This window comes from Mustelus asterias, chromosome 9 (genome assembly GCF_964213995.1).
Source record: "Mustelus asterias chromosome 9, sMusAst1.hap1.1, whole genome shotgun sequence".
In the NCBI taxonomy this organism is placed as follows: Eukaryota; Metazoa; Chordata; class Chondrichthyes; order Carcharhiniformes; family Triakidae; genus Mustelus; species Mustelus asterias.
In genome coordinates, this window is record NC_135809.1 from 26,972,235 (window position 1) to 26,999,673 (window position 27,439).

The following is a 27,439-nucleotide window of genomic DNA, read 5'->3' on the forward strand; positions in this document are numbered from 1 at the left end:
GGTAAACAGTCTGTAATTTTTGTTCAACTCTGCTGAACTTCTGCAAATCCTCAGTTTGGCAGCAAGTTTCCTCAGGCTTGAGTATGGCATTCATTTACATCTCATCCTTTTACTCACTACTTCCTGGGGAAGTTTGGCATCATCCAAATTAATCCTTGTTTTCTTTCAACTGAAGTCCTCATTCCCTGATTCGTATTGATTGATTTATTATTTGATTCCTGACCTTCAAGTTACTGTATGTTGATTTTGATATGGCCCAGGCCAGATCAAAGTGATGAAATCGACGACTCGTCTCTGCAACAATACTGGAGTGTCCACTCCAGGACACAAGCCTAAGCAAAATGTAAGGATCAGTGGACTGCCCAAAAGTCAGAGTTCCTCTTTTAACCTCCCGGTTGAGTACAAAGGAGTAGAAGGCACTACATTTCGCACCAGCTTGGTTTGCAGGAATTGCCGAAAAAATTACATACTTAAAAAATCAGTCCACCTTTGTGCCCACTCCAGATATTTTGTCAGTTTTTGTTCCTTTTAGCCTTCAACTCTCCTGAGGTATTCGCAAGACAAATGTAGCTATTTGCCCATAGCTGGGAGTTTGTTTGAGTGCGAGGATGTGTCCATATGCCCATGTGTCTGTACACTGCATGAGTTCCTTTGAAGTTTTAAATTGGTCCTTGAGGGACCCAGTTTCCATGAGGCTATGTACTACATACAAGAAACTTGCCCATTTGGCTCTCTTTCTGTTTTGCATTGCTGCTGGCCAACATTTTAAGCTGAAAATGAGAAGCCAGTTAGCACACCCAAGCAGAAAGCATGCTAACTCTCTTCACCCACAATCCAGAAGCATTGTTAGACACAAAGATTGCTGGTTTAATGGTTATAAATGAAATGGGTATTGACTGCCTCAATCTAGTTCCATGTGGCTGTTGTGTGCAGTGCATAAGCAACCAGCAATTTGACACTAAGTTCACAAGCTCTCAGTTTACAAGGATTGCTGATGTAAAAAGTTAAAATATTATATTATAATACTGATGTATGAAATGTTCTTAATTTGAAATTGTCACATTGCAGAGGATCTATGTGACCCATACTTTTTATTTTATTCATTCAAGGGATGTGGGCTTTGCTTGTTAGGCCAACATTTATTGCCCTTGAGAAGGCAGTGGTGAACTGCCTTCTTGAACTGCTGCAGTACATGTAATGTAGATATATACACAGTGCTGTTAGGGAAGGAGTTCCAGGATTTTGACCAAGCAACAGTGAAGGAACAGCGATATATTTAAAAATGAGGATGGTGAATGGCTTGGAGGGAATCTTCCAAGTGGTGGTGTCCTTCTAGATGGTACTGGCCATGGGTTTGGAATGTGCTGTCTAAGGAATCTTGGTGAGTTCCTGCAGTGCATTTCTTAGATGGTACACACTGCTGGTACTGACTTGTGCCCTTTAAATTGTGGACAAACTTTGGGGCATCAGGAGATGCGTTACTTGCCGCAGGATTCATAGCCTCTGACCTGCTCTTGTAGCCACAGTCTTTATATGGCTAGTCCAGTGGAGTTTCTGGTCAATGGTAACCCCACCCCCAGGATTCAGCAATGTCAAGAAGCGATGATTGGATTCTCTCTCGTTGGAGATGGTCATTTCCTGGCATTTGTATGCGGCACGCATGTTACTTGCCACTTGTCAGCCCAAGCCTGGATATTGTCCAGGCTTTACTGCATTTGGACATGGACTGTTTCAGTTTCAGAGGAGTCACCAACATTGTGGAATCATCAGCAAACATCCCCGCTTCCAACTTCATGATGGAAGGAAGGTCATTGATGGAGCAACTGAAGATGGATGAGCCTCAGACACTACCCTGTAGAACTCCTGCAGTGATGCCCTGGAGTGGCAATGACTGACCTCCAACCACCACAACCTTTGTGCTGGGATGGAATCATCCTAAGGATTCTTGATATTGGCATTAATAGAAATGAACACACATGAATACCCAAAAGTTCTACATCATAACCTTGTTAAGGTGCTGATGGTGGGCAGAGGTAATACTTGCACCCATGTTGGTGGTCTTTTTTTCTGTAAACAACTTGTCTTAGAAACTAATTTACTGACTTCAGTGAAACCTGGTATGCAGATAGACCAGAAAGAACTGATCAGATTTTGGCAAATATGTGGATCCGGATCTGATGCCTGGAATATTTAAAAGGATCTGTTAACATTGAGAAATTGGGTGAATTAACTTTTTAAGAATGTTATGGATTGTTTTAGTTAAAATGTTATTGATTGTTTTAGAATGTTGTGGATCGTCTCAGCTGCTGTGATGTAATTTGTCAAGCTGTCAAAATATGAGCAGGGTTTTCAGAGCAGCTTGTTGGATGTAGGTTGACCTGGGGCTTTCTTGGTGACATAGAAGATCTTAATAAAAAATACTCTTTTTCAGCTTTGTAGTCACAGAGCATCAGCTGCACAGGGAAAAGCCTCAAGAAAGAACCTTATAATTGTAATAATGTTAATACTGTGTGCACTTGTATGGAGTGCCTTCTTGTTACTCTTGCACTGAAAATTCACCATTAGTTAGATGTTCAATGCATAATTTTATTTCTTTTCTATTTTACTTTCAAGATCTAGGTGTTTCTGTTCCCAGTACACATTGAATATCAAGTCCTTACTTAAGGTCCTGTTATTTTGCAGTAATTGTAAATTTAAAGGTGACAGGTTTCATTCCCTTGCTTGGAAATGAACAATAATCAAGCAGGAAATGGAGGAGGGGTAGTGGAGCGATGGTTAAGGATAGCATTGCAGCGCTGGAGAAAGGGGATGTCCCAGAGGGTTCAAGGACAGAATCAATTTGGCTGGAGCTAAGGAACAAAAAGGTTGTAATTGCGTTTCTCAGTGTGGTCTATAGCCCGCCAACTTGTGGGAAGGATGTCGAGGAACAAACCTGCAGGGAAATTATAGAGTGATGCAAACATTATAGCGTAGTTATAATGGGGGACTTTAATTACCTGAATATAGACTGGCACAGTGGTAGTGTCAAGAATGGAGAGGGGCAAGCGTTCATAGATTGTGCTCAGGAGAACTTCCTACTGCAGTATGTATCCAGACCAAGAAAGGATTTGTTGTTGGACCTGGTTGTTTGAAATTAGGTGTGTGACATTAGTGTACCTTTAAGAAAGGTTTTTTTTTTATCATGATCTCTGCAGCTCTCACAGCTTCTGTGTTTCTCAGCTCACAGCCTTAGCTGATATCATTGTTGCTGACTTGACTGGAGATATCATTTTATTGTTGCCTAAACGGGGGTTTGTTTATTTTTACTGGGATGTTTATGACTCTGCATTGTTAGGAGAAAAAACTGGTTGGTAGGTCAGGTGACAGGAGTTCTTTTGTTTTCAGTTTGAGCTGCTGTTAGAGTTGGGTTTTAGATGGGACAGTAAGCTGAAAAGAAGTCTCTCTGGTTTTGGAAATTCTGCTGGTTAGCTGAAAACGAGCCTTTTCTTATGGGGGGGGGAATCTGATGGTGGTTGCCTAGAATCCTTGGTGATTTGGGAAGCTGTTCTGACTTCAAGCTGTTCTGAGTCTATCCAGAGAACTGCAGATTTCATCCAAAGGACTCAATTCCAGTATCATGTGAGCATTAGTCAATGTTGTATTAAACATGTTTGAAGGGTCTTGCTTTTGGGATTGGTTTGATTGGAACAGCTCCTATATTCCTTAAGGGCTATACATTATCATGGCTGTTTGGTGTTGTTTGTAATTGATATAAGTTATTGCTAAAAGCTCCCTGGTGGGTCATTTGATAAAAGCTCCCTAGTGGGTCATTTGAATCATACCTGAAGTGAAACATCTCATGCTTATCCCAGCCAAATTCAAGATGCAAAACTTATGATCCAGATGGGCTCCATAAAACATTTTGGAATTTCTGTCCTGAACTATTACAGATGGACCAAGTAGATCAAGTGTCAATGGGGAACATTAGGTGACAGTGATGCCAAATAAACCAGTTGGACTTCATTCTGGTGTTGTGAGACTTCTTACTGGGCTAAGGCATTAGAAGAAAATAATGGTCAATGGATATGTTTTGGTCTGGAGGAAGGTTTGTAGTGGAGGGTTGGATATTGGGACCCTTGGGTTTTCCTAATATGTGTATTAATGATCTAGATCTTGGTATGCAGGGGACAATTTAAAAGTTTGCAGATGACATGGAACTTGAAAACATTGTAAACTGAGGAGGGCAGTGTAGACCTTCAAAAGGACATAGACAAGTTGGTAGAGTGGGAAGGTAGATGGTGGGTGAAGTTCAAGGCAGGGAAGTGTGAAATGATGCATTTTGGTAGGAAGAATGTGGAGAGAGAATACAAAATAAGGGGTGAAACTAAACAGAGGGAGGCAGGAGCTGAGGGACCTGGATGTATATGTGTATAGATCATTGAAGGTGGAGCAAGCAGTTAATAAAACATACAATCTCCTGGGCTTTAATAATAGAGGCACACAGTACAACAGCAAGAAAGTAATGCTGGATTTATATAAGATAATAGTTCGACTTAGGTTGAGTATTTTGTAAAGTTCGGAGCACCACACTTTTGGAAGGATGGGAACGCATTGGAGAGAGTTCAGAAGAGGTTTACAAGAATGGTTCTACAGATGATAAATTTCAGTTATGAAGTTAGATTGAAGAAGTTGGAACTATTGTTGGAGAGGGGAGACTAAAAGATTGGAAAGAGGTGTTCAAAATTATGAGAGCAGCTAGACAGAGTAGATGGAGGGGGGTGGGGGGGAGGGGGACTGTTCCCACTTGTAAAAGGATCAAATACAAGAGGTGATTTACAAAAGAAACAAATGCAATGTGAGAAAAAACTTTTTCACAAAGCAAGTGGGTCAGGTCTGGAATGCACTGCCTGTGGAAGTGTGGTGGAGGCAGGTTCAATCAAGGCATTCAAGACGGCATTAAGTGATTATTTGAATAGAAACAATGTGCAAGGGTACATGGAAAAGGCAGGAGAATGGCACAAGGTCATAATGCTCATTTGGAGAGCTGGTGCAGACACAGTGAGCCAAATGGCCGCCTCCTGTACCATAACGATTCTGTGATTATTTCAATGTTATTTCAACAGGTGCGTGTTCGTCTAGAAGACTTGATAACAAGTTTACAAGGGGTAAAGGTTAACTTGGAAGATCAACTTGGTCAAGAGGTCTGATATTTCCATTACAATGTAATCTCGATATGATGTTTATAACCCAGCAACCAAAATGGCACAGCGCATCATTATCTCTTTATCAAACTAACACTTAAGTGACTGATTTTATTTATCACCTAGAATAATTATACCCTACCTACACTAATCTAGTTGCTGTGCCATATCTAATGTTTTTTTATTCAGATGTTTATAGGAGAATATGCGTGAGAATATCTTGAATTTTTCTATTTTATTCTGTGAAATGACTATTTAAATGCAGGCAATTGAAGAATCATCTGCATTATTTAATGAACTAATGATCCTAATGTCTGTGGAGAACAAAATGTTTTATTTTTCTTTTATGCATATTTGTTTAGGTACAAAAGCAAACAATGTTGTCACAAAGTGCAAAAGATTCTCATCAACTGTGGGAGGAGGAACTGAAAACGCGATCTAAGCTTGGACTTCGACTTTCTCAGCTGAATAGAGAAAAAGATGACCTGGCAGGCCAGGTAAAAACAACGTAAACAGATATAGTTTGTGATATATTGCTCTTCTCATTTGGTGTAGCTACTTTGCACATATCCTATAAAATTAAATCTGATTATTTTCCTTCATGATGTAACAAAAATAAACAAGTATTGATGGTGCAACTCAGGCAACTTTCCTCAGCTGTGATTGATCATGACAAGATGGCCAGTGAGTTGACAAGTATGTTTTCTTGCAGCACAATACATTGGCAATATATTTCTAATCACCAAGCTATGCCATATATGGGTAGAGACATCACTTCCCCGATAATGGATCCATAAAATTCCACAGAAATCACCAGACAGAAGCAAGCCACATGGACCATTTGTGCTTATCCTCCGCAATAGCAATAGTCACAAATTTATGTGCCTGTTCTTTCTATAACCACCAATCAATCTGACATGACCTCTGCTTCTATCAGTTTCTCTCATGTGGCCCTGAATTTATTTATTTATTGATTAATTCATATTATTATTGGTCAAGTGGTCTCATATGAAGTGCCTTCTTTGGTTGCATTGTTTTCAGAACAAAATTTTTCTTTATGGTTATACTCCCAATTACAAGTTTTAATATTATAAAGCATTTTCACATTTTGAACAGTATTTCATGTGACATAAGCAAAGGTGGAGCTGAAAAACAGTGTTAAATCAAAACGCAGCCTGATTGTCAAACATAAAACAAATTTTTAAAAATACTTTCCAAATAATTTTCATTCCAGCACATGTAATTGTATAACATATATCTACAATGTTCCACACTTAAATATATTGGAATACTTTGAACTATTTCAAGCTACTAAATAGTAGCTATTTAGTAGAATAAATATTATACAAATCTGTATAATAGATTTTTTAAAAACACCAACTACTTCATTGCAGGATGACTTGATAACTTTTAAATCAACAGCTTCTAATTGCACAGCATTATCTTAAAAATACACCAAAATATTGCAAGTATTTTATAGCAAAGATAATGGTAAGTCATCAGTGCTATTAAAGAGTATTATTGTTATTAAAGAGTAAGTCAGACAAGCAACTTGAACAACCACAAATGTGACGTTAAACGTGGAAATCAAGACGTTGCTAACCAAGCTTCCCTGCCTTACCAGAAGCTGCACGACACTGATACCTTCCCCAGAGATTCAGGATTGAAATATACACAACAGTGTGGAGTTGGGTTACTTAGATGATAGATACCTGCTAAATATGCTAGACAAGGTTAGGACCTGTTTATTCCAGTCTTAAGTGAATGTTCCGTACGTAGCGTGATAGATAAATCTTAATTGCAGCCAAACAATTTCTCTGAAAATTAATTTGCACAAATGTGGAGTCTCATTTCTTCAGATTTTGGTTATTGTAGATTTACTTTTCTTTTACTAGTTCCTATCTCTTTGTCTCTCTCTCTCTCTCTGTCTGAATCTCATCTTTATTTCCCTCTATTTATTTTACTTTCTCTGCACCGTTTGACATTCAGCTAAGTATTCTTTCTTTTTCAGACACTGCAAGGTGACTTTTTAATCTGAAGTTGGGGGTGAGAGGTGTTGAATTGAGATTGGTAAATCTGGGAGAATGAGTTTAACCTCAGTCCCTGCTGAATTTAGTGACTGGACCTGATATTTTGTTTTTGTTTCCCATCTGCAGCCAACCAAATTGAGAGGCTGGCTGTCGGACAGATAGGCCTTTGGCACTAGGCCAGAGACAAGGTGTGCAGAAGAGGAAGGGAGGGATTGGATGCTGGTGGAGGGAGGAAGCTGAAGGAGAGATTCAAGTTGGATGGGGAGATATTAGGGAATTACAGCCTTAGGGTGCGATTGGAGGCCTCAGGAAGAGGAACATAGAACATAGAACATTACAGCGCAGAACAGGCCCTTCGGCCCACGATGTAGCACCGACCAGTTAAAAAAAAAACTGTGACCCTCCAACCTAAACCAATTTCTTTTCGTCCATGAACCTATCTACGGATCTCTTAAACGCCCCCAAACTAGGCGCATTTACTACTGATGCTGGCAGGGCATTCCAATCCCTCACCACCCTCTGGGTAAAGAACCTACCCCTGACATCGGTTCTATAACTACCCCCCCTCAATTTAAAGCCATGCCCCCTCGTGCTGGATTTCTCCATCAGAGGAAAAAGGCTATCACTATCCACCCTATCTAAACCTCTAATCATCTTATATGTTTCAATAAGATCCCCTCTTAGCCGCCGCCTTTCCAGCGAAAACAATCCCAAATCCCTCAGCCTCTCCTCATAGGATCTCCCCTCCATACCAGGCAACATCCTGGTAAACCTCCTCTGCACCCTCTCCAAAGCCTCCACATCCTTCCTGTAATGTGGGGACCAGAACTGCACACAGTACTCCAAGTGCGGCCGCACCAGAGTTGTGTACAGTTGCAACATAACGCTACGACTCCTAAATTCAATCCCCCTACCAATAAACGCCAAGACACCATATGCCTTCTTAACAACCTTATCTACTTGATTCCCAACTTTCAGGGATCTATGCACACATACACCTAGATCCCTCTGCTCCTCCACACTATTCAAGAGGGTCTGGATCTCCAATCCAAGAGGTGATCCAAGATGTTGGTGAAGCAGGTGCATTGGATCCAGCAGGTAGGAGGAAAGGCACTTGCACCTGGATCAGCAGCTTTCCTTGCCTTCCCTTAGTTTCTAGGTTTCTCAAGGCCCATCACCTAAAATTAGATTTGAAATCATTGATTGATATGAGCCAGAAAATTTTATTAGCCAGAAACCCCACTCTGCCTTCATTAAAACTGGAAGTGGGTTGGTAGTGAGTGCAAGTCAGTTTCATATAACCCTTTGACCTGCCACTTAGTTCAAACCTGGTTCAGGAGATTCATCCTTGCGTGCCCTGTTCACACAGGTCCCAGATCTCCTGTAAAGGACACTACACTCTTTCAGATTTCTGACCACAAATTCCAGCAGAAAAGTCCATCAATAATCTAGGCAACTGTCAATATAATGAAGTTTATTTGCCACTGGCTGCAAAATCTGTGCCAATGAAGCTTAAGTTTCTGCAATTACAAGCATCCAGTCCTATTATGAATAGAATAACAATTAGCTGAAAATTTGTTATAGCCTATTACATATCCCATCATGACTGTTATATGACACATCATACAAAAATTGTTCACTACTGAATGATATTAAGAGCTTACTTAATGCAATGGGAGTGCATAATATAAAAAAATATTGTATTTTATTGAAAAATTATATATTGAATAATTTAATGTTCTCATTAATGCTCATGTTAACATCAATTGGTGAAATATTTTTCGCACAGACATGTATGGCCATTACAAAATTAAACCTCATAAGTCAAATTGTAAGTATACATGACAAAATATAGGGAGTAATTCTTAATGTATTTGTTAATTACTGATTGCTTCCACTTGTGTCTATCTTTATTATTTAATTTTAATGCATAAACATCTTTCTATATTAGTAAAAAGAAATATGTTACTTTTAAAGGTTGAAATCGAAAGGAAAAAAGTAAAGAAGCTTGCTGAGTTTAAGCGATCGGTAGAAACCAGACTAGCTCAGGAAATGAAAAGAAACAGTGAGCTTCAGAAAGAATTAAACCGGTATGATATTTTAATTCTGCAATATATTTGGACTGTTTTTAAAAAATGATTTGTATAAATGTTGCCACTTTTTTCTGTAACTTTTATCATCCTTCCTGTTACACTTTTCTATCACAATTATATATAATAATTTTACCCATCTGTTTGAATCTCCTCAACTTGACCTCCAAACACTCAAAGGCTCCTAAAATTCAGATCTCATGTCTGATGCAGAATCTTGGCACTTCTTCGACTTTTGTATAGAACTTTCTTGATCTGTGTGCCTCAAGTCTAAGAAGGAAGGAAGCAGTGTTGGATCTGGATCTGGGCAATGAAGTAGGGCAGATGGATGCACGACAGTAGGAGATCATCTAGCAGCTACAGTGACCATAACATAATTTGGGTTAGAGTGATTAAGGAAAGAGGAAAATTACAGAGATAAAAATACTCAACTGGAGAAGAGCTAATGTCAGTGAAATCACTATCACAAGTGGATTGGAAAAGTCAATTGCAGGATAAAGAGATAACAGAGCAATGGAGGACATTCAGGAAAGAGATCAGGTTCAAATTGGGCACCTTCCTTTTGGAGGAAACAGGAGGTAGAGCATCCAAAGCTAATGCAGACTGGATATAAAAGTTGCCATACACAGAAAAAGGAAAAAAACAGATCATATTGTCTTGTCTCCAGGCAGATTTCACAGGTCACAGACCCCTCTCCAAACTACTCCATTTTACATTGAAGGAGACAATCTAAAACATAACTGTTATACAAAGTCCAGCATTCGTAGCACTGCTAATAAATTGCATATGGCGTGGCATCATATCCCCGAAGTTTATTTTTCAATTTGCTGTAATGTCACAGAAAATCAAGTTATCACCAGTCGTCTGATGAAATTCCAATAGCCATTAGATTGCTTCTCCCCTTATCTGACCTGAGCGCTTACATCCAGGCTCCCCTTCTCTGACCTGAGCGCTTACATCCAGGCTAGGATACTCGTGAGATTGAGAATCATGCAAAGTTGGTTATGTATTTTTAAAAGGTTTGTGTCACCCATCAGCTCAAGGTAGAAATTGGCCTGCCTTAATGTGGAGCAGGATATTTTTAAGGGGCATTCTCGTACGAAATTGGGATACATGTATTATTTAAATAGTAAATATTGCTAATTTTTGTAAAATATACCAGCTTGTCTCACTTATTACAGGAAGTCTGTCTCTTATTCGAACCTTCTATGATAAAGGTGGGAAGGATTCTCCTTACCCCAACACCACCTTTCCCTTCTCCACTCCCTCCTACTCCCTTTCATTGCTGCCACTTTCCTTGTATATGATTTGATTTATATACCTATATTTGAAAAAGACCTTTCAGTGTACTTTTTAACTCACTCAGAGCCCATTCACTTAAAGTTAAAATTCAGTCCACTGTTTCTGTTTTGAGGACTACCGATATTAGAATCATTGAATCCCTACAGTGTAGAAGGAGGCCATTCAGCCCATCAGGACTGCACCGACAATAATTCCACCCAGGCTCTATCCCCATAACCCACGTATTTACCCTGATAGTCCCCTGACACTAAGGGGCAATATAGCATGGCCAGTTAACTTAACCCACACACCTTTGGACTGTGGGAGGAAACCGGAGCACCTGGAGTAATTGCACAAAGACACAGGGAGAATGTGGAAACTCCACAGACATTGAACCTGGGTCCCTGACACTGAGACAGCAGTGTTAATCAGTGTGCCACCATGCCATCTTATTATTATGTTTACTTGAGATTAGAACCAATAACACTTGAATTATGTGGAGTATAATCTCTAGTAAAAGATAATCTAAAATAATTAAAAACCAGCAAATGTGGACAGATTTCAGTACAGGTGACCATATTTGTTATACAGAATGAAGACACTATTAAAGACCACCAAAAAGAAGCTAAAGGAATATGATAGTGGACAGTTTGTCACCCAAATCGGTGGTATTCAAGAACTGGACCATGGACACTCTGAAATTGAAGTCACCATCAGCAGACTGAAGATAAAGGTGAGACCATTTTATATACTGCATTTAATGGTGCAATACTATTACACATATGATGCCTTGTACTGATGCCACAAGATGCTATGCCATGGAGTAGTGTACAGATTCACACCAACAGCTTCTATTTTATGAATCCCTAGCCACAAGGTTAAAACTAAATCAGATATGTCACTCCAGATTGTCCTCCTCACTTCCTATAAATCAAAAGGTGGGTTGGCAAAACCCTCCGATCAGGAAGCTTGCTTTCCCCACAAAAATTTGTGACAGGTAGACGATGCCAATATTGTTTTCAACGTCTCCTTAGTCTAGATCAAAATATTTTTATTTTTGGATAAAACAGGAAATCCTGTGTAATTGATTAGAAATTACAGTCTCGGAACAAGTTATTCTGCATTGTTGATGGTGCCCTCTTTAGGATCAGATATTAAACCGAGGTCCCATCAGCTCTCTCAGGTGTAAAATATCCCATGGCACTATTTAAAAGAAGAATGGAGAGGTATGTCCAGTGTCCTCATCAATATTTATCCCTGAATTAGCATCAGAAAAACTGACGCTCTGCTGCTAATTTCCCATTCAATCTTTGTTTCAATATCTGTATATGGTCTTCAAAATGGTTCCTATTTTTGAAATATAGACACCATTCTCATTTATCCAGATTGTTGATGTACTTAGTTAACAGAAGCAGCCCCAGAATAGAATCCTGTAATGTAGGCCACTGCTACCCGCTTCCAGAGATGTGTATCCAGAACCACATCTAGATATATTAAATTGAATGTCATTTATCAGATTTTTAACCTACCAAAAATTAAGCAGGAACATTAGGATGTGGTTTATGTGCCGATAACCCTTAAATGTGAGACTGTCAAATTTAGTAAATGTGATGAAAGGTATGTTCAGACTGTTTGTAACCCAATTTCCCCATACCTCTCAGAATGATGAATTATCCCAGCAACTGGAGGCAGAATCAGCAAAATATAGACGTTTGGAATCAACCAATCAGGAACTCTCTGCACAGGTCGCACCAATGAAAATTTTACAGAAGAGCCAAGATCGGCTAGAGAAAAGAAAACGGCAGCTGGAGGAAGAAGTAGCCAGTCTGAAACATCAGATCGAAACTAATGTGACGAACTACAGTCACATGGAACAATACAAAAGGGAGATAGAGGAACATGCTCGTAAGGAAATCAAGCAGAAACTAGAAGAAGTCAATTTATTCTTACAGGTGAGACATGCATTTAATTTTAAACATGTAGGAATAAATGATGCCTGAATAATAAACAGGAAGGTGTTTATCAATTTGATAAAGACACTGCTAAGTATTAAAATTTGCCACAGCTTGAGAAAAGTAACTTTATACGGATTGAATTTTTAATTTTTTTTACATTTTCTTTGTCCTTTTTCATCTGTCTCTCTTAATTCTATCTTTTTTTCCTGCATTATTTCTGTACCTAAATTCAGATTGAAATCACTCTTCTTGGTTCAGACTCTATGCTACTCATTAATGATTCTTCAATACGGTTGTTTAAAATGTACAGTTGTTTGCCCTGGTTCATACAGGTCTCAGTTATCCTGTAGAGTGAGCTAACAGTTGGCCATCCCACTGACAGCAACCTGCCATTGCAAAACCCCATAGAATATTTGGGCAAATGGAAGTTGAACAAACATCAGGTGCTATTCAGTCACCACTCATTGCACCACTCTGGACCAATATATGTTTAACCTGCTGAACTGGACAGCTTGTAGGTTCCTGTAAAACCAAAAAATCTTGGGTATGCTTGACTTTTTTAAGAAATCTGTTTCCGTGGGCCTGAAAGTTACATGTCTCCTGCCTGAAATGATTTCAGCTACCGTGCAATTCTTTGAATTAGTTTTGCTTCTAATGTAAGGGCAGCATGGTGGCACAGAGGTTAGCACTGCTGCTCACAGCGCTAGGAACCACAGTTTGATTCCGGCCTTGGGTGGCTGTCTGTGTTCTCCCCATGTCTGGGAGGATTTCCTCCAGGTGCTCCAGTTTCCTCCCACAGTCCAAAGATGAGCAGGTTAAGTGGATTGGGTGTGCTAAATTATCCCTTAGTGTCCAAAGATGTGTAGGTTAGGTGGATTAGCCAGGATAAATACATAGGGTTACGGAGATAGGACAAAGGGAAGGGCCTGGGTGAGATGCTCTTTCAGAAGTCGGTGCAGACTCGATTGCCAGATGGCCTTTTTCTGCACTGTCGGGATTCTATGGTAAGAAATACATTCTGAGGAAGATGCTTCTAAATTCATGTGGTTTGGTTTAATGCTAGTTTTTAAACTTCTTTATCTTTAACAATATGGTCTAACAATTGGTTTTCTGTCTGTTGGAGAGAACAGGAATACTTAGGCAACCTATGCTATTTCCAATGAAAATGTCACAATAAAAGGACAACTGTTAATCATAAGGCCCCTTACTCCATTCACAGCATACCTAAGACTGTTGCATTTCAGACTGGAACTGGCACAAGTGCACTTATTGAAACTAGCGTTTAATATGAACACAAAAAATAGTGAGGTGAAAGAGCAAATTTACATGTATTGCACCCTCTCAAGAGACACTAGGGCTATCTTGCAACAGAAACCAACCTTGAAGATGCAGCAAATCTGTAAAATATATGCTTAATTTGTGTAATCTGGCCTCATATGGTGACTGAAAACTTATGTTTTTACTGTTTACTTAGTGCAGTGTGACATATATGTTAGTCATTTTCAAAGAATGTGTGATTTGAAATTATTTTGTCCCAATGCAGTAGTAATTTTTTTTCATTCTTGGATGTTCAGACACAACAGGCCTCCCAAGAAGCTTTGGAACAATTAAGAGCCACAAATGAAAGTACAGTTAGAAATCAGTTGGAGCAGAAAATAAAAGATCTGGACTCAGAGCTGAGTAATCTTAGAAGTTCACGACAAGACAGCATGAATCTGAAAGAATCTGCGCAGTTGGAACTTGAAAGATATAAGGATTTGTATTCAGAGGAATTAAAACTACGTAAATCCCTTGCAGCCAAACTTGATAGGTGAGACATTTATAAACATATTATCCTCTAACACCCCGATTGTTCAATGTATGATATTGAGCGATATAGAGCAAACTGGTTATGAAGGCTGAAAATAACTAGGGTTCCGATGCATGATTATATAGAAAGCCTGCCAGAAGTGCACGTTTTTGGAAGACAGGCAATGGAACTGACCACATCACTGTCGAGATTCACAAATATGAGAAATAGAAGCTTTGGTGAAGAGTCACTGACATCAAAGTTACCATTTCGAATATGAACTAAAGCTTCAATTTCAGGAGTAAGGCAGACAATCAAAAAAGGAACTGAAAATAGTGGTCTTGGTTCAATATTTGAACTTCAAAGATGATTAATTATTTTAATTTTAGTTGATAATTTTGTGTATATAAATGTTTTATCTTAAAGGACGCTCCTTTTTAAAAATCGAACTTACCCCGGTCGTAAGTTGCACAAGACAAAATAATCAGTGGTTTAGTTGGACAGATTTACTCAAATCATGTGTTATGTTGGCTCTTGTATTCACACCTTTGCATTCTTCCCTTGTAAAATAGTGTGAAGTAATGGAAGAGTTCACTGACTAACAGTCTGTGACATGAAATACTCTTTCCACAGCCATAGCTGTCTTGGTGCTTGCCATTTGGGTGGATATTTCTATATGATAGGAGGGATTTATGGGCACCCAGACCACATACTATGAATTTTGCAGGGGGAGGGAGGGCATCTGCATGAGTCAGACACAAATGCCTTCTCTGATGTCAACGCAGAATTCAGAGTCTGCACTTGGCAGGACTGTTGTGAGCAGGTTTGAATCCTGCAGCTTCCTATTTGGGCAGGAATGCAACCACTAAACCAGGAATTTGCTCAGTAATGCCACTTACAATTTAGGAGATTCACAACCTGGAAGCGGGAGGAGATTAAACGGTCATAACAAATGTCAACAACCAAGTAACAAAAATAACACAGTATTAATTGATATGATTCACCAGCCAAAAGTTTTTTTTAAAAGTAGTCATAGAAAACTGGAGTTTAGGACATATAAATCGCTCCTGATATTACTGAACCAAGGTTTCAATCAATGCTATGTCTCAAAGGGGATTTCTCAATTTACACCGCAAACAGATGAGAAATGGGCATTGTAATTTTGACCCTTCAATTTTGTTTTTTGTTTCTCATGTACACAAGAGAAATCATGATTCTGTATGTAACACCAGGGTCTAATATTATTAGGCTACATTAGATTGGTGATGGATAGTTTCCTGTCTTTTGACTGGCTGGTTATTTCATAGTAAGTGTCTCATGATTTGATACTGGGTTGGTGAACAATGCTGATCCAAATACTGTGCTGCTTATTCACCAGTTAATGACTTGAAAATACTGCAGTGTCTATTTTAGTAACACTATGCTTTTTGACAGTGGCATTTTGTCCTTAGTATATAGTAAATTGAATTAAGCTGTGTGTGGGCTAAAGCAGTTTGAAATCCAGCTAAATGGTGACAAAATGTCATAAGCGTGACTGGTGGAAATGTGTTCAATGTAACAATGATCTCCAATCAAACAACCTCCGGATTATAAAGCAAAATGCATTCCTTATGAAACAGAAATATGCTGCAAATATTCAACAAATCAGGAAGCATCTGTGGAAAAAGAAACCATGTTCCCTGTGAGTCTGGTTTCATACTGAGAGTACAAGAGTAACCCAATAATGCCATTCCTTTCCAAAAACATATCTATTTATTGCAAGCTTGAACCCCTGAACTGCTATCGTCGGGAAGAGAATTCTGTCCTGTCCAGGAATGTATTGTGAGGTATTGGGCCTCATCTGCCAGACTCACAACTTAAAATGTTAAACTGTTTTAGGAGATTTTAGAAATATCAAATTTTATACATTCTTCAGGCTCTTTTTTCCACTCGCAATTCCATATTTCTTTCCCTTTTTCTTTCTGTATCTGATTTGACATTAAATTCACCCACTCACATTCTCCTCCTTAACTCTTCCTCTGTTTATTTCTCAATCATTTAATCTCAGTGGTTAAGAAAATGTACTTGTAATACAAAAGTCCCGGGTGCCCTGTTGCCCTGTATTTTAGACCTAGAACTACATGTTTTTAAGTTTTAACTAATTAGACATTGGCTCAGAGGCAAGGACTCTAAACACTGCACTACAGGGTCCCCTTTGAGATGCTTTGTCTCCAGCAAAATCTGGTCCAATCTTCTATCTCATATCATTGATAACTCCTTCTCCATCTAAGTGACCAAAGAGTGCACGTCTAATGAACCCTTCCAGCACCTTGCCTTTGATTGAAGTCAAACTAATGTGTCTATAGTTCTGCAGTACTGACTTGCTACTTTTTTTTAAAAATGGAACTATATGAACTATATCCTTCTCATTCAAGGAAACAAGCTGTTAGAAATAGGAAAGGGATTAGTAAAGGCATGCTCCATGTCTTTAAGCATAGTCAGGTAGACATCATTTGGATCTGCCACTAAAGATGATATCTGCAAAAAATGCTCATAACTATGCAATACCCACAATAATATAGACTGATAATAATAAAGGTGTAGTCATTTAAGACTTCTGCCCTATCCAAGGAATCCATTTAAATCTGTCCTGGAGAATCCTTTGTGTATGCAATTGTTAAATGACCCTATTGACACCTAACAAAGCTAAGAGATTTTTTACCACTGATGCTGTGATTGTCCAACAGCATCTTTATTGATCTGTTAGCTGCTCTGAAGCAGCTTTCGTTATCTTTAATTATGCATGAAATTGTCTCCATTCTCATGTAAGTTATTTTCCCTTGGTGTAATGAAGCATTTTTGTTTAAAAATAATTTGTCACAAGTCACCATGATGGCTTTGTCTTGCCACATGTCCATCTTTTGGGATTCCTAGTGCATGATTATGCCTTTACAGGTATTCCATTTTCTTCTTCAATATTGGCAGTATACCCAGCTATTAGTGCTGATCAATTGACCTGATGGCTGCTATTTTAGTAAGTTTTAACCCTGCATCGGCTCCTAGTCTAGAAACACCTCACTTTTAAAATGATCACCCTCATTTTCAAGTTCCTCCATAGCCTCACCCCTCCCTGTGGCTATCCACTCCAGCCCTACATCTCTGTCCTCCGATTCAGGCCACTTGCACATCCCCAATTTTTCAACCCATTGATGGTTGTGCCCTCAGTTGTCTAGGCCCCAAGTTCTGAAATTTTCTTCCTGAACCCACTCTGCCTTTCTACCTCTCTGTTCCTTTAAGATGCTCTGTCGACTAAGCTTTTAGTCACTTGTTCTGATATCTTCACCTGTGGCTTGCATCACATTTTGTTTGTTAATCTTGGGAAATTTTAGAATGTTAGAGATGCTATATAGCTGCAAGCGGTAGTGGAACAAATCTTAGCATATCTCTTCAAATTATTTGATAACCATTATGATAGTTCTTTCTTTAATATGACATATTAAGAATGACTCTAAGTCAAGATTTGAATTGATAATTTGTGAGAAATTGTATATCTGATTTTCACAGTTGGTGAATGATGGTAAATTCAGGAAGTGGGGCATCTCTGAATCTGTTGTTCCATCTTTAGTTTTTCTTACTTTTTAGGGAGATTGGTATTGAGGACATGAAAGATTCTGAAATTGATGCAGTTATTAGGATAATAGCAACACAATCAATGAGAATCCAAATGGCAGGACATTGTCTTGTTCAATCAAGCAATTCCAGCACAGCAATGTAATCTTCCATTTTCAGTGCATGTTGTTTCATATCATTTCTTAGATTGTCCAAAAATATAAGTAATGTTTTTCTTTTAGCACAACTGGAAGTTTGGTTAATTATGCAATGAATAAATCTGTCTTTCCTAATAGTTTTATTCTTGTCAAGATTGTGCAGCAGTCATTAAAGTTATCCAGTTTATTTGGAATTGTCATTAGCATTTTAGTCACTTCTTCCCCTATTTTCCTTCTATAGGTCGAATGAGAGATTAGCCGAAACCAACACTAAGCTGCTTAATGAACGCCAGCGTAGTAAATCCTTGATTGCGAGCAGCATTATGAATGGAAGCTTAACCACAACTCCTGCTCTGGATATGGGTCAACTGCAAAGTACAATGGGTCATGTCAGTAACCTGGGAACTTTCAGCAGAAACCTAGGAAATAGTTTCTTGAATCCAGTGGAAGATGGAATATCCTCTACCAACAGAGTAGAGTCATATCTGGCTAAGGTCAGTTATCACAATATACTTTGTGTTTTAAAATTGTTTCTCCTGAACATGTCCAGATGAAGACAGATTTTTCTTAATGGAACAAAAATTACAGCTGTAATTTTTAAAGAGATAGTCATCTTTTTAATATATGGCCAATATTTTTCTGTGATCTTCACAACTCTTTTACTTTGGAACTTCAAATTAAGATTTGTGCAAATTATAATTAAAACAATTGCAAAATACCATGCGTTTGCATGCCAAAGAAACATTTTTCACCGCAATATATCATGAAAAAGGATCTGCTAATATAAATGTTTTATGCAAGCAATACTGAATTTTTAAGTAAATTCTTCTGTGATTTTGACACATTACATCTCATAAATTAAGATGGATCCTTGTCAGCAGATTTTTGTGTGTAAGTGTGCACCAGTTTAAAAAAAGGTTTACCTATCTGTACGTGTAAGATGGAGCTAGTGTGCATTTCATAATTTATATCCCTGAAGTAATTTGTACTGTACTGTTTTCAGAAAAAACAATAGTTTAACATTCAGTCAATTAAAAGATTAAATTTAATTTCTTCCTATTCATAACTCTTGCCTTTCTGTCTTGCGGAAGGTTCTTTTCAGGAGAAAACTGTTTTACAGAAACATAAGTCTGTTTCTCATCAAAGAAATATGAAATACTATAAATGTTCTTTCCTGAAAAGGTTCTGTCGTGATAAGTAAAATACGTTTATCAAATTAAACTCAACATCTAAAAAGTAGAAAGCCCCATGCATTTAGCAGAAGGAAATTGTTTTCCAAAGTTTTATAAATTTCTAGTATTTGAGTTCCAGTTTAAAGATCAATTTGATTTCTACATAAATATTACTGAGTTTCTTTAAAATCCTTCTTTCACCTTACATGAGTTTTGAAACTACAAAGCAGTGAATTTAACCCTGAATAGAGGTCTGTACACTCACAGGTCTCATTTCTCGCTCCTCCAGCTCCTCACTCAAAACTCTGTTTCTCACCTATCTTCTATGCACCCAGATGCATAACAAGGTCTGTAGTCATGTGTTTATTTGTTGACTAATAATCATTGTGGCTGTGTTCTAAATTAGGGATACCTTTGTTTTATCTGTCTAAACTGCTTCTTTTGGTTTGTGAAGTATGTCCATGTCTTGCATCAACTGTACAAAAGCACAACAATATTATATGTTATTAAATATTAAATTACATTTCTTAAATCCAAAAGATATAATGCATTAGGGCTTTTATGTTTTCCAGCACTTTGGGTCATTTTTATCATTGTTGAGGTAGCCCAGACTGTTATGATTCTTTCTGACATTGCATGGAGTTGCAAGAGATGTTTGCATGTACCATGGACTACATTTTGCTGTCAATACTCAATATCAAGTGTTTTCTACTATGTATAACCTTTAAAACCTCACTTTACATCTGTAACACTTGTGACATAAGATATGTTGAAGATGTGAGAGTATGCAAATGATTTATAATTGCATCCCTTTCACTGTTTGCCTTAATCTTGCAAAGCTTCATTTCTGCAGGTAACAAAAAGAACAGGATTTTTATTATTGACTTTGATGCTTTATTTAAAGTATAAATCCAACCAGTTCAAAATTAAAGTCCTTCAATATAACTTTTGTCATTCGGTAAAAAGAAAATGACAAATTACAGCAAAATGACAATACTTTTCTTGGAGTAATCATACTTAAATTTTTACTAAACTTAATTTCCCTTCTTTTCCTTCTGCTAACTTTAAGGGTTATCCTCATCCTGGTGTCAGTTCAGCATAGAACAGTCTTTTAAATTCCCAGGGCGCGATCTTACTGCCCGTTCACGCCACGCTCCCGCTGCAGTGAAGACGAACTATTTGGCGACTATTTGAATCTCCGTTCACTGCAGTGGGATGGGAAAATCCCACTGACGTGAACGATTGGAAAACTCCAGCCTCAGTATTTACTCTAGTTCTGTAATTTATCATAAATGACCAACACATCCTGGAATCAGCTTCTCTGTTGATCCACAGTTATTGGCACGTAGGTGTGCTAGTGCCTACATAAATAGTTGGTCACATCTCATCTGGCACTGTCAAGTCAGATACCATTAGTTCTTGCTGACCCTGGCAATACAACAACCACAAATTGTTATATTATTACACTACCTTTAAATTAATGAAACATCCCAATGTTCTTTGCAGGAGCATTATAAGACAAAGTATGACACCAAGCCGCATAAGGAGATATTAGGTCAAATGGCCAAATGTTTATTCAAAGAGGTAGATTTTAAGGCATACTGCAAACATAGTTAAACCCCCTCCATCCCCATATCCAATGCCAAGTGTGAGGAGCACAAGGACTTCTATGTCACGAAGATTGAGACAATTTATTCAGCTGCCTCTGTCCCTCCCTTCCACTAGCCCACTGGACCAAACTTCTTCTAATTGTCTCCTTGCCCTAAGCCTTTACTTTCATCTTTCTCTATCTCCCCTCGTGCCATCTGAGCTAATCCCATCCATGTGATTCACCTCCTGTTCTCTCATTCCTACCCTATCAAACTGCTAATCACCCAATTTCCCCTCCTGGTCCCCATCTTAGCTAGTATTATGAACAGTTTTTTCCCTTCAGGTGTTGACCCACTCAATTTAAAATCTGCCATCATCACTTCCCTCCTCAAAAAAAACAATCCTTAACCCTAACGTCTTTGCCAACTACCATCCCAATACCAATCACCTATCACAATCTGGAACTATGGAAACTTTATCTTTACCTTTTAGTAAGTCTTCGAAATGTTGTTCAGTCCAAAATATCTACCTCCAAGGCACCCTTCTCATATTTGGAGTTCAGAATATCCACGTGCCACCAAAGAGAAAAGTGGCTTTCCATGCCCATATTTGAATTTGTCCATAAAGCTTCCTGCTACTCCTTGAAGTTTGTTTCCCCATCAAATCTCATCCAGCTAATATTATTACTTTCCAAATGAACAAATCTAAGAATTTTAATGAATTTTCTTGAATTTATTACTTTTTGGGGACCTTCTGAGACATTTAAAAATGGGCAGGAAAAGGAAGCAGAAACCAGCTGAGTTCGGCCACTTTTTTTTAAAGTTTATTTATTAGTCACAAATAAGGCTTAACATTGCAATTAAGTTACTGTGAAATTCCCCTAGTCGCCACAGTCCGGTGCCTGTTCGGGTCAATGCACGTAACCAGCACGCCTTTCAGAATGTGGGAGGAAATCGGAGCAGCCGGAGGAAACCCACACAGACACAGGGAGAATGTGCAAACTCCACACAGACAGTGACCCAAGCTGGGAATTGAACCCGGGTCCCTGGTGCTGTGAAGCAACAGTGCTAACCGCTGTGCTACCGTGCCGCCCACTTGGAAAAGATCAGGATAGTACAAGTGTTGTGCAAGAAGAAATTAATTTTACAAATAATTCAACTTGTCCTTTAGATAAAAATGAGCTATGCTATACGCTTTATTTCATTCTACAATTGAGGTATCCTCCAAATACCTATGAGAGTTGGCCAGCACCCAAATACCAATTAGAATATTTGGAATTCTAACTGATCTACCACATACTCTTAAATCCATAGTTATTCTTGACTAATTTCATCAGTAGTTTGTTTCATCAAATTGCATTAATCTGTTTAAAATATTATCATTTCAGATGCAGGAAGCATTGCAAAAAAATATTTCCAAAGAACTTATTCAAGGTAACTGATAAACATATCAACCAAGTACTTTTTGTATGTTAATTATTAGAATAATTATAAATGCAGTCTACTGATAATTCAAAGTTGTTTCTTTTAATTGAATTATCCAGTAATTCAAAATTACATTAAAATACCATTGGAGATTTTTCTTCATGCAATTTGATATCAAATTATCCAGTAATTCAAATTGTACAATTTTGAATTAACAGGAATAATCTGTGATTATAACTCTACTCTGAAATAACAGGTACTGTAAAGGAGAATTGCTTTTCGTTACATATTTTTATATAACGTAGCATTTTGTATATCATTAGTGCTGATCTTGAATCATGAAGACAAGATTGCTGTAACATTGAATTGTGTGTGCAAAAAAAGCTCCCTTGCCCCACTACCACCACTTTTTCAGACACACCGTTTTTTTTTCCTTTATTCATTCTTGGGATTTGGGCATCACTGACGAGGCCTGCATTTGTTGCCAATCCCTATTAGCCCTGAACTGAGTGGCTTGCTCGGCCATTTCAGAGGGCAGATAAGAATCAACCACATTGCTGTGGGTTTGGATTCACATGTAGACCAGACCAGTTAAGGATGGCTGAAGACACTGGATACATCCCAGCTGTAATACAGAAGACTTGTGCTCCAGAACTAGCCATTGCTGAGCCAAACTGTTTTATTATGGCTATTGGCATCTTCATGACAATATGGAAAAATCTACTGGGAGTCATGTAGTTGTTGGAGGCCAATCGAGCTGCAGCACATTTTTGCAGCATTTACTCAGGGTAGTCCCTACGCTCATTCACCTTCAACTGCTTCATCAATAACCTTCCCTCCATCATAAGATCAGATGTTTTCTGATGATTGCAATGTTCAGTATTGTTTATTGATGAGTCAGATACTGAAGCAGTCCATGCCAACATGCAGCAAGGCCTGTACATCATTCAAGTTTGGGCTGATAAGTGGCAAGTAATATTCGCCATGTATGTGTGCCAGGCAATGGCCATCTCTAACAAGAGAAAATCAAGCCATCTTCCCATGACAATCAACCATCACTTGGGTGGCACGGTGGGCACAGTGGTTAGCACTGCTGCTTCACAGCGCCAGGGGCCCGTGTTCAATTCCCAGCTTTGGGTCATTGTGCAGAGTCTGCATGTCCTCTCTTTGTCTGCGTGGGTTTCCTCCGGGTGCTCTGGTTTCCTCCCACAGTCCGAAAGACATAGTGGTTAGATGCATTGGCCGTGCTAAATTCTCCTTCAGTGCACCCGAACAGGTGCCGGAGTGTGACGACGATGGGATTTTCACAATAACTTCATTGCAGTGTTAATGTAAACCTACTTGTGACACTAATAAATCAACTTTAAACACTGAGGGCCTTATTTTACCATTTTGATTCTCAGTGCTGGGCAGACTTGAAAGTGGGAATGTTTCAGATCCGACTTTTAGATCCGTTCTGAGGTGCCCCCATATGCACTCTGCCTGCAAAAAATATCAGCGAGTCTGAATCATGCTGCACAAGCCTGTGGGCGGGGCTTAACGCGCCCGAACCCTGCAGCTCCAATTGCCTCCAACTGCACACATGCAGAAAAATAAAATAATAGAATGCTGCTGTCCTGCCACATCCCTCCTGGACTGGATAATGCCTCCCCAAAACCCCCACGGACATTGCCCCACCCCCACAACATTACTGACCCCTTTGTTCCCCCCGCCGCCCAGACCGATCCTGGGCCCTCCCCCCCCCCCCCCCCCGATCTCAGGCAGAGTGACAGTGGACCCCCGCTCCCCACCCCACCCCCCCCCCCCCCCGCCCCCACCAGTCTCAAACAAAGAGCTGTCGGACCCCCCCTCTCCCCTCCCCTCCCACCCCACCGATCTCAAGCAAAGAGCTATCGGACGCTCGGCACTTACCTCCTCACTATCCTCACTAACTGGAGTGTCCAAATCAGACTTACATGGAGCATGTCTATTTAGTGCCGATTCTGGATGGGTGAATGCGGTGGTAAAGGGGGAAGTGCCGGTAAAGTTGGGCGTGCAGCCCATTAAGTCAATTTAAATGCATGCAAAATGGTCCCGATCATGGCCATTTTCGAGCCTTTGTAAAGGAGGAATCGGCGCAGTGGCGGGCGCAGATCACGCTACTCGCCTCACACCCGACTTTACCAAGTTTTTGCGCCCGAAAACGAACGCAACGCGATGGTAAAATCGGGTCAGAATCTACAAAAACATAACTGGATCAGCAGCTCAGAGGCTGTGAATTCTGAGGTGACTAACTTGCCTCCTGACTCCCCACTGGACTGGTGCCCCATCCAGCATCTTAAACATCACTCCTTCCATGACCAGTGCTCAGTGGCTGCAATGTGTACCATCTACAAGATGGAGTGCAGCAACTTGTCTTTGGACAGTTCCAAATCACTGACCTCTACCGCCTAGAAGGACAAGGATAGCTTATGCATGAGACACCATCACCTACAAATTCCCTCCAAGTAACAACATTGTGACGAGAAACTATATTGCTGTTCCTTCACTACCACTGGATCAACATCCTGGAACTGCCTCCTTAACAGCGTGTGGTTGTACCTACACCATGTGGGCTGCAATGTTCCAAGAAGTTGGTTTACCACCATTTTCTCAAGTGCAATTAAAATGGGCAACAAAGAAAATTGAAGTATTATAGATTTAAAACCAAGTCAGAGTGTACAATTGTTTAAATGAGGAAATGAATATGACAATAACTTTCATTTTCATAGAAGAGTTTAGTGTTCCCTAACAGCACAAAAAATACATCCAACGGTGTTGGATAAGGGATTGAATTGGTGACCAAAGGCAAAATCAAAATACAGATTTTGAAGAAGCTTCTAAAGAGGCGAAAGGAGTAGTAAGCAACGGGGATTTGGAAGAGCGTTACAGAGTAGGGGGACCAAGGAGGCCATGAAGGGCAGCAGGGTGAATATAAAAGAGGGCATGGGCAGAAAAGCAGAGGATAAATCCTGGAATGTAGGGCTGAGGGAGGTTGCAGAAGTAAGTTTGCCAGGTATTAGCAATCAACAGCACAACTAGATTAAACACATTGATGTAAAATGAGAATATGGATGACCCAGGGTGGTCTACAGGAAGGACTGCAGGAAATATGAAATTAAGAGCAAATTCATTTGGTAACTAATTTCTACCTCTGTGTTCCAGCCACTGCTGATTTGGATAGAGGGTCTACAAGAGTGTCACCCCTGGGATCTGCTGCTGGCTCCATTAGGAGCATAAACCAAGATCAGGACCCTGTCACTAAAGCCACAGAACAATACCTGGAGGTTCTAAAGAAAAATTACATGCTTTGAAATGTGTTGTACCCCTATTTTTAAAATATTCTATGAACTTTCTGCACAAAAGCAGACCAAAATAACAGTTCTCCTGCAAAGCTATCCAATGTGAGAATTTTACGAGTACAAAATGCTGTTTTATTTATAACATTCCATGATTTGATTGATTGCAAAAACATGGAAGGTTATTTTGCAGCATATAGAGTTCTGCAACTATATTTGCTCAGGAGGAACCTTTTATATCTATTTAAAATTATTGTACAGAATTATTCATTTTATTTGTTGCAAATCACATTGGAACAGAGCAATTTTAATAGTGTTGTTTCGGGACCACAATTTTCCTGTGTTTGTGTATTACAACTATTGAACAAAGTCCAATGAATTGAACATTCCATAATCTGAATTAGAGTATGAAATTGCACAAAGTACAAGCTTTTTATCGAAGAACGTTTTTGCCACACGTTGTTGTAAAGTTGGCTGTTTGTGAATATTAGCTTGGCTAAAATGCCCCATGTGGTAATGTCCATTCCATTGTGACACAGTATTGTACACTAGTTTATCTTGTAAAATAGTGCCAAGACTTTATAGACATGTGTTTTGGTACATACATTAAAGGCATCACATTGCACAACTACTTCAACATTAAATGTTAATGTTTACTTCTGGGACGCAATGATGTTTAATTTACGAATACACATTACCAAACACTGATATCATAACTGGAAGAGCTGGTGAGCTCTGCAATTTATTTTTCTCCAACTCTGTGCAAGAAGCCTCCAGCCATGTGAGTGAAGTAATAGCAACTGGATTCAAGGATTTCCGTGGGTATTTTCCTCCGATCTTCATGATGATCCCTCTTGTAACTTCACCTCTTATAAAATAGAGAATGTGATCTGGTATCATTCCGTTATGTCGGCTCCAATGTGGTGGAGCAGTTTTATTGAGAAGGATAACCTTACAGAATCAAGTAGTTGGATTTTGCTCAATTGGGATTCATTGTTGCTGACTAATACCTGAGTGTTTTGGTGTATGGGCCTGGGGATGGATGAAGCAATCATCAGTTAGGAACGCTACACTAGTTCCATAAAATTGTCAAATGATCCTTGGAAATTCAAGAGCTTTTTTCAGCATAGTTCTTTGGAACCTTAAGCTTTTTTTTAAGGACAATATTATTTGGATAATGTCACCGCTAGAATTCTTGCCACCGCTGCTCTTAGTGAACTCCCAACAGCATGTAGCATAGTGGTTATGTTACTGGATTCATGATCCAGAATCCTGACCTAATGATCTGGAGATATGAGTTTAAATCCCACCACGGAAGCTAGGAAGTTGAGATTCAGTTAATTAAATAAATAAATCTGGAATAAAAGCTAATATCAATAATGGTGACAATGAGACCATTGGATTGTCGTAAAAACTCAGCTACTTTTTTGATCTTTTGTTGTTACCCAGTGGCTCCAGATCCACAGCAATATAATTGAATCCTAACTGTCAGGGCCCCGTGGCCATTACTGTATCCAGTGCGTTCAGGCAATTCTTCACATCTTGAAGAGTGAATTGAATTGGCTGAAGGCTGGCTTCTTTGGACACCAAGAGGAGAGTGAGGTAGCTTGTCCACTTAAATTCAGGCAAAAGGTTGTTGCAAATGCTTCAACCTCGCTTGCACTCGTGCTGGGCTCAGCTATCACTGAGGATGGACATGTTCAGGGAGGATTCTCCTCCCATTTGTTTAATTACCCACCAGCAGACACAATGGAATCTGGCACAACTGCAGAGCTTTGATCTGCATCAAAATTGCTATGAAAATCTATAAGAATAAAACACAGAAGAAGTCAAATTGATCTAGGCACCAGACTCAGACATGACAG

General features: G+C 39.2%; 1 protein-coding gene across 9 annotated transcripts in view; it reads left to right on the top strand.

Moving 5' to 3' along the window:
* Positions 1 to 26,238, top strand: part of ankrd26 (ankyrin repeat domain 26) — a 135,020-nt gene extending 108,782 nt beyond the window's left edge. For 7 of the 9 annotated variants that reach the window (XM_078219849.1, XM_078219856.1, XM_078219857.1 and 4 more), the window contains 9 exons: positions 5,103 to 5,180; positions 5,543 to 5,677; positions 9,188 to 9,300; positions 11,173 to 11,314; positions 12,243 to 12,533; positions 14,111 to 14,346; positions 18,313 to 18,565; positions 22,221 to 22,266; positions 25,441 to 26,236. In XM_078219849.1, coding sequence (XP_078075975.1) covers positions 5,103 to 5,180; positions 5,543 to 5,677; positions 9,188 to 9,300; positions 11,173 to 11,314; positions 12,243 to 12,533; positions 14,111 to 14,346; positions 18,313 to 18,565; positions 22,221 to 22,266; positions 25,441 to 25,589 — 1,443 coding nt within the window. In that variant the 3' untranslated portion in view covers positions 25,590 to 26,236. Of the gene's footprint in view, positions 1 to 5,102; positions 5,181 to 5,542; positions 5,678 to 9,187; positions 9,301 to 11,172; positions 11,315 to 12,242; positions 12,534 to 14,110; positions 14,347 to 18,312; positions 18,566 to 19,532; positions 19,661 to 22,220; positions 22,267 to 25,440 lie in introns of those variants that run through there. The other 2 variants (XM_078219858.1, XM_078219855.1) reach the window with 2 other exon arrangements.
* The last annotated feature ends 1,201 nt before the right edge of the window (positions 26,239 to 27,439 follow it).